This window comes from Colobus angolensis, unplaced genomic scaffold (genome assembly GCF_000951035.1).
Source record: "Colobus angolensis palliatus isolate OR3802 unplaced genomic scaffold, Cang.pa_1.0 Scaffold229, whole genome shotgun sequence".
NCBI classification, from domain to species: Eukaryota; Metazoa; Chordata; class Mammalia; order Primates; family Cercopithecidae; genus Colobus; species Colobus angolensis.
Window position 1 is genome coordinate 6,144,256 of NW_012115477.1, and position 7,866 is coordinate 6,152,121.

At 41.9% G+C, this 7,866-nt stretch overlaps 1 protein-coding gene across 4 annotated transcripts in view; it reads right to left on the bottom strand.

Annotated features, from left to right (window-relative positions):
* Nucleotides 1–2,126: 2,126 nt before the first annotated feature.
* The window catches only part of TRA2A (transformer 2 alpha homolog (Drosophila)), a 30,897-nt gene continuing 25,157 nt past the window's right edge, over nt 2,127–7,866 (bottom strand). For 3 of the 4 annotated variants that reach the window (XM_011944197.1, XM_011944199.1, XM_011944198.1), the window contains 4 exons: nt 6,068–6,183; nt 3,463–3,591; nt 3,082–3,149; nt 2,127–2,918 (listed from right to left, as the gene is read on the bottom strand). In XM_011944197.1, the coding sequence (XP_011799587.1) occupies nt 2,908–2,918; nt 3,082–3,149; nt 3,463–3,591; nt 6,068–6,183 (324 nt within the window). In that variant the 3' untranslated portion in view covers nt 2,127–2,907. The remainder of the gene's footprint in view (nt 2,919–3,081; nt 3,150–3,462; nt 3,592–6,067; nt 6,184–7,866) is intronic. The other variant, XM_011944200.1, reaches the window with a different exon arrangement.

The following is a 7,866-nucleotide window of genomic DNA, read 5'->3' on the forward strand; positions in this document are numbered from 1 at the left end:
GTGGCGCATGCCTGTAATCCCAGCTACTTGGGAGGCTGAGGCAGGAGAATCGCTTGAACCCGGGAGGTGGAGGTTGTGGTGAGCCAAGATCACGCCACTGCACCCCAGCCTGGGCAACAAGTGGAGGCGACGTCGCAAAAAAAACCTGTCTTCCGGATTGCAGCTAATGTTTCCAGTGTTGATATACTGCTTGTGTTTGAAAATCAACAGTGTTCTATTCAGAACTATAGGTTCTTTTTATTATTAAAGCCAAACCAAACCTTTATTATTATTAGAGACAGGGTTCTCATTATGTTGTCCAGCTGGAGTGCAGTGGTTATTCACAGGCACAATCATAACATAATAGCACAATGCAGCCTTGAATTCCTGACCTCAAGCAATCATCCTACCTCAGCGTTCCAAGTAGCTGTGACTATAGGTGCACTCTGCTCAGCTCCCCAGTCGCAAAATTTAAAATAATTTTTAATAATAAATTTATTATTTAAAAAAGACAAGTCTTTCAAAAAGTAAGCTTTTAAAGAAAGATGTCTAGCTGGGCATGGTGGCTCATGCCTGTAATCCCAGCACTGTGGGAGGCCGAGGTGGGAGGATTGCTTTAGCCTGGGAGGCAGGGGTTGCAGTGAGCCAAGAACACACCACTGCACTCCAGTCTGGGTGACAGAGACTCGGTTTCAAACAGAACAAAAGATGTCTGAGGCTTCAATCCCCTAACACTTTTTGAGACCACTTTAGCCAGGCTGGTCTTGAGCTCTTGATCTCAAGTGATCCACCTGCTCAACCTCCCAAACTGCTGGAATTACAGGCATGAGCCACCACGCCTGGCCCTAATCTTTTTTTCTTTTAGAGATGGAGTCTTACTCTGTTGCCCAGGCTAGAGTGCATTGGTGCGATCTTCGCTCACTGCAACCTCCACCTCCCGGGTTCACACGATTCTCCTGCCTCTGCCTCCTGAGTAGTTGTGATTATAGGTGCGTGCCAACATACCTGGCTAATTTTTGTATTTTTAGTAGAGACGGGGTTTCACCACGTTGGCCAGTCTGGTCTTTAACTCCTGAGCTCAGGTGATCCGCCCACCTCGGCCTCCCAAAGTGCTGGGATTACAGGCATGAGCCACTGCTTCCGGCCTTTTTTTTATGAGACGGGAGTCTCACTGTCTCTAAGGCTGGAGTGCAGTGGCATGATATTGGCTCACTGCAACCCCACCTCCTGGGTTCAAGTGATCCTCCTGCTTCAGCCTCCTGAGTAGCTGGGATTACAGGCGCCTGCCACCACGCCCGGCTAATTTTTTTGTATTTTTAGTAGAGACGGGGTTTCACCGTGTTAGCCAGGATGGTCTCAATCTCCTGACTTCGTGATCTGCCCGCCTCAGCCTCCCAAGTGCTGGGATTACAAGTGTTAGCACCGCGCCCAGTCCTCTAACACCTTTTTTATAAAGGTCACTTGAAACACCCTCTTCTTTTACTTTACGGTCATTTAAAAATGTGTTTCCTACTGGAATACATTCAGACTTTTTAAGATATTAGCTACCTACCGGACAGGCACGGTGGCTCACACCTGTAATCCCAGTACTTTGGGAGGCTGAAGCAGGCAGATCACGAGGTCAGGAGATCGAGACCATCCTGGCTAACACAATGAAACCTCATCTCTACTAAAAACAGAAAAAATTAGCCGGGCTTGGTGGCGGGCGCCTGTAGCCCCAGCTACTTGGGAGGCTGAGGCAGAAGAATGGCGTGAACCCGGAAAGCGGAGGTTGCAGTGAGTCAAGATCATGCCACTGCACTCCAGCCTGGGCAACAGAGCGAGACTCTTGTCTCAAAAAAAAAAAAAAAGGAAGTATTAGCTACCTATCTTTCCTTCAGCATGGTGCTAGTACTGAATATTCTCAATATTTACAACTTAGTCTCCTCCAAAAGAGAAGAAAAACAAGGGTTTTAAAAGAACCAAAGACAAGACAAGAAATAACATTCTGGTGTAAGAAAAAATATTTTTAAAAATGAGAAACAGTGGGAAATTAAAACTCAGGATGGGTAAAATTTCATATAAATATGCACTGGGGGGATGTGAGGGAAAAGGACCAGTTCCTCAATCATATTTCTCCATTGTACCACAATAAAGAGACAATCCCATTTTCAAAGAAATTAGCTTTTATTTGAGACTACTTTTCCCCACATGTATCTTTCAAGAATTCTATGCTATATGATAACCTGCTTATCCACTGTTCCAATACCAGAATTTCTAACAGCAAATTATACAACTGCTGTAGGTAATAAATAAGGGTTGTTCTTCACTGATTAATAAACTTCAATAAATTTAACAACAACAAAAAAACACACTTTAGTTTTTAAGTTTTAACAGATGTATTTCAAATACAGCATGTTTTACAGGAGTCCACAAACTTTCCATCTCTAAAAAAAAAACTTTCAACTACCTGACTGTTCCATTCCACCCCAGACAATCCTGACATGACTGAACTACTTCATGTGTTACTTTCCTGAAAATAAAGTTAAAAAAAGGAGTTCATGATAAATGAAGATCTCTAATACAGTATCTAACACAAAATAAGCTTTAAAAAGACAGTTTCTTTCCTTATTTGATTAGTTAGAAGTTTAGGTAAAAGCAAAAAAAAAAAAAAAAAAAAATTACAAAGTGTAACATTGGGGTTCTTTTTATACTCAAGATGTTTAACTGCTCAAAATGACAACAATTACATCTTTAAGAGTATAATTAAAAGGGGTGGAAAACAGCAACACAATTGACAAAAGTGTAGATGCTAAATAAACCAAAGATTTTTTTCTTAAGGAGTAGGAAGAATCCAAAGCTTGGGGAAGTCTCAGGAAAAAAAAAAAAAAAAGAAAAAAAAAGAAAACAAAGAGGAAAAAAATGTCCTTAATTGCAACCATTCCGTTATCAATAGCGTCCTAAAAGAGAAAAAGCAAAAAAAAAAGTTAACAATTATAGTTTAATTTGCCTAATATTTTTCCAACTATTAACTGCCACCTTCCACCTTATACTCTAATATTCTAAAGTAAGCCATTAATTAGAAATGAGGTTTTTAATGCTACAAAAGCAAAGTTCACATACTTGGGCTGTAGGAACGAGATCTTGATCGTGATCTGTATCGACTATAATAAGGAGAAGGTGATCGTCTTCTGTAAGAAATGAAAGATTACTTAGCATACTATATAATCACTCCACTGAGGCAGTTGACAATAAAAATTCCTCATCATTCAAAATATGTACCTAAGGTGATAACTACTTAATATTAAGTTCTCTTTGTGCCAATGAAACCAAAAAAGTATACAGCACAACAAAACACTGGCATATACAGATTGCTAACTTCTGTTCCCAAAGCGAAGATGATCTATTTTAAAAATCAAGTTTTTATTCATATGTATCAAACATAAACGTGCCAAACACTACTATCATCTAACTTAGAACAGAAAGCTCAAGTTAAAACATTACCTGTACCGGTAATCATAGTCTTCATATCTGTCATACCCACGATCATATCCTCTATCATAGTAAGAATCTCGACGTCTGCCACCACCTCCACCTCCACCACCGCCTCCTCCTCCACCACCACCACCACTACTGCAGAAAAATGTAAAAATTCTGCATTAGTGTGAATGACTATTTTCCAGGACACTTTAATAGAAATTGAATGCCTTAAAAAAGAGAAAAGTGAGAAAGAACATCCCTTTCATCAGAAATTGCCTCCGTATCTCATTTTACTGACTCCCATGGTATTCTGCTTTGCCTTATTCACTACACATATAACCAAGAAGGACTTCACAAAACTCTCAAAACTATTAACTGCTCTTCTATTAATGCACTGCCCAAATCATCAAAACCTTTTCAACAAACTGAAACGATGAAACACTGTGTTGAGCAGCAGTATAAAAATGCTAAGATGCATCCCTACTGCTAAATGAGACTGGTAAAATAAATTGAATAAAAGGTGTATCACTGACTAAAAGGCAATAAACACCAAGAATTTTAAAGTAACTAACTCTGGACACCAAAGAGAATACCAAGGAATGACTATATTCCTTCTTTTATTCCCGAGAAATACCTCTGTGAATATTGCCTTTGGTTGTGTATTTTATTTTTACTTTTTGAGACAGAGTCTTCCTCTGTCACCTAGGCTGGAGTGTATTGGTGCGATCGCAGCTCACTGCAAGCTCCGCCTCCCGGGTTCACACCATTCTCCTGCCTCAGCCTCCCAAGTAGCTGGGACTACAGGCACCCGCCACCACGCCCGGCTAATTTTTGTATTTTTAGTAGAGACGGGGTTCCACCGTGGTCCCAACCTCCTGACCTCATGATCCACCCACCTCGGGCTCCCAAAGTGTTGGGATTACAGGTGTGAGCCACTGCGCCTGGCCAATGAACATCGCAAGGCAGCCAGGAGGGTTGCATATTTAAAAACATTATCAAAACCCCTACTTATGTTTTTTGTTTTTGATTTTAGGAAGAGTCTCACTCTGTTGCCCAGGCTCACTGCAACCTCCGCCTCCCAGGTTCAAGTGATTCTTGTGCCTCAGCTCCCAAGTTGCTGGGATTACAGGTGTGTGCCACCACACCCGGCTAATTTTTCTATTTTTCTTTTAGTAGAAGCAGAGTTTTGCCATGTTGCCCAAGATGGATTTGAACTCCCGGCCTCAAGTGATCTGCCTGCCTCAGCCTCCCAAAGTGCTGGGATTACAGGTGTGAGCCACTACACATCAGGATGGGGTACCGTGGCTCATGCTTATAATCTCAGCACTCTGGGAAGTCAAGGTGGGTGAATCCCTTGAGCCCAGGTGTTCAAGACCCACCCAGGCAATGTAATGAGACCTCTCGCTCTAAGAGAGTCCTTCTCTCTTTAAAACAAAAAAATTAGCATGGTGGCATGCACATGTAGTCCCAGCTACTTCAGAGGCTGTGGGAGGATTGCTCTGGCCCAGGAAGAAGTTGCAGTGAGCCAAGGTTGCTCACAAGGTGCTACAGGTTCTTTTTATAACCTACCTCCAATTTTATTCTTTAGCTTATGAGGCACAACCTCAGCTCACTGCAAACTCTGCTTCCCAGGTTGAAGCAATCCTCCTACCTCAGCCTCCTGAGTAGCTAGGACTACAGGTGCATGCCACGATGCCCAGCTAATTTTTGTATGTTTTAAGAAGAGATGGGATTTCACCATGTTGTACAGGCTGGTCATAAACTCCTGGGCTCAAGTCATCCGCCCACCTTGGCCTCCCAGTGCTGGGATTATAGGTGTTGAGCCACTGTGCCCGGCCTACTGTGGCATCTTTTAATATTTTTAACAAATGCTAAAATCAGTAAAATCTGTCTTATACACAAAGACTTCCCCAAATCACATAAGAACAAAAAGAGAATCAATATTTAAACAGCCTATGATATTTTTCTAGTATTCAGTAATTTTTCTGCTTGTACAGTACAAAGAGCTGAGCCAGGCTGGGGGGGGAAAAAGCCCGGATGCACTTTTGATAGTTTTAATTTATCCTGTTGCTCAAACATATGTATGTAAAAATAAAAAGACTGGCTGAGGCAGGTGGATTGCTTGAGCCCAGGAGTTCAAGACCAGCCTGTACAACATAGTGAAATCTTACCTCTGAAACACATAAAAAACAATGTATTTAACTTTCAACTCTATTCTGGCATGGTGGCTCATACCTGCAATCCTACACTTTGGGAGGCCAAGGCGGGCAGATCACTTCAGCCCAGGATTTCAAGACCAGCCTGGGCAACAAGGCAAAATCCCACATGGCAAAACCCCATCTCTACAAAAAATACAAAAATTAGCTGGGCGTGGTGGCACGTGCCTGTAGTCCCAGCTACTTGGGAGGCTGAGGTGGGAGGACTGCTTGACCCAGGAAGCAGAGGTTGCAGTGAGCTGAGATGGCGCCACAGCAGCCCAGCCTGTGTCACAGAGTGAGACCATGTCTCAAACCCACAACCTTGCCAAAATCAATTCTAATTATAGGAAAAAAGTTTTTCTGAGTAATCAAAATTTTGCACATATCTCTGGTGGATTTCATAGTTTAGCTTAGGAAACCTGAACTCTTACTGAGTTGGTCTGCCCATGTAGATGCCTGGTGTTGGTGTGTGTGCTCTCTTGGTGATAGAATAATCCACCCGAATTCTTCTACCATCCAGCTCCATTCCATTTGCCCTTTCCATAGCCTAGAAAGAACAGGCACAGAAAGTCACGTATAATTCACCAGTCTTGAAGTAATTGTTACTTAAAATTAAGCACAAAGTATTTGTAATCCAAATAAACTCCTGATTTTGAAAATGACAGCAATGTAGCTTGTACAGGGCACTGTATAGACAATTCTAGACCTCAACAATGTCCAGAACACATTTTAATTTACTCAGCAGAAAGAGTAGTTAATAAACTTTCCCAAATAATTTTCTAGTTCTGGTTCAATTCCCATTCCCCACTCCATGAGATCAACAAACAGTAGTTAATACACTTTCCCAAATAATTTTCCAGTTTTGGTTCAATTCCCATTCCCCACTCCATGAGATCAACAGGGGAGCGGAGACTGAAGTCTTTTCAAGCTAATTTTGTAGGTTGCCCAGGTAGACTGCCATTTCATACTTTCTAGTCTCCAGCGATTTCACTTACAAAGACTGACTTCAGAACATTAAAAAGGGTTTGCTAAGCTTTATACAGGTTCTTTTTATAACCTGCCCCCAATCTTATTCTTTAGTTTGCAGTCTAGTATACTGACAAGACTCAGTGAGCAGTCAAGAAATGATGATATAAATAGACAAGAACAAATTTATGGTAATGCCTTTCAGCCTTTTACTGAGACTGAACTAATAAAAGTATAATAAACTAATAAAAGCTACACAATTTTTATGTATCCACAAATATTTCTCTGTAAGAGTGCCCTATAAACTAAAGGTCAATAAAAAACAAAACAAAACAAAAAGACAAGGTCTCAATCCGTTGCCCAGGCTGGCAGTGACAAGATCATATAGTTCACTGTGGCCTCAAACTTCTCGGCTTATGCAATCCTCCAGCCTTAGTCTCCTAAGTAGCTAGAACCACAAGGTTTGTGCCACCATGCTTGGCTAATTAAAACAATGGACTGCATTTTATTATTTATTTATGAGAACAAGTTTTGCTCTTGTTGCACAGGCTGGAGTGCAATGGCGTGACCTCAGCTCACTGCAGCCTCTGCCTCCTGGGTTGAAGCAATTCTCCTGCCTCAGCCTCCCAAGTAGCTGGGATTACAGGCATGTGCCACCATGCCCAGCTAATTTTTTGTATTTTTAGTAGAGACGGGATTTCACCATGTTGGCCAGGATGGTCTCGATCTCTTGACCTTGTGATCCGCCCGCCTCAGCCTTCCAAAGTGCTGGGATTACAGGCATAAGCCACCACACCCGGCCTGCAAGCATTTATTTTTGTAGAGACAAGATCTGGATATGTTGTCCAGGCTGGTCTCTTAACTCATGGCCTCAAGCGGCCTTCCCACCTCAGCCTCCCAAATTGCATGAGCCACCTTGCACAGCCTAATTCTTGAAGATCAAGAGATGTCTCTTTGAAAAGAACTCTTTAGAGTATTATTTGTTTCTGGGACAATTTTTTTTCTATTCTCTCACACACACATATATATTTGTAGAGACCAAGTCTCCCTATGTTTCCCCAGGCTGGTCTCAAACTCCTGGGCTCAAGTAATCCTCCTGCCAAAGTGCTGGGATTAGAAGCATGAGCCACCACACCCGGTTCAATTTTTAAAAAGAACCTTACATCACATAAATGTCTGCAAAAGCAAAGCTGCAAAAATTTAACACATTTTCCATTTGAAGTTCCAAAATCAAAGTTGATCTCCCCCCATCCCATCCTAAGCA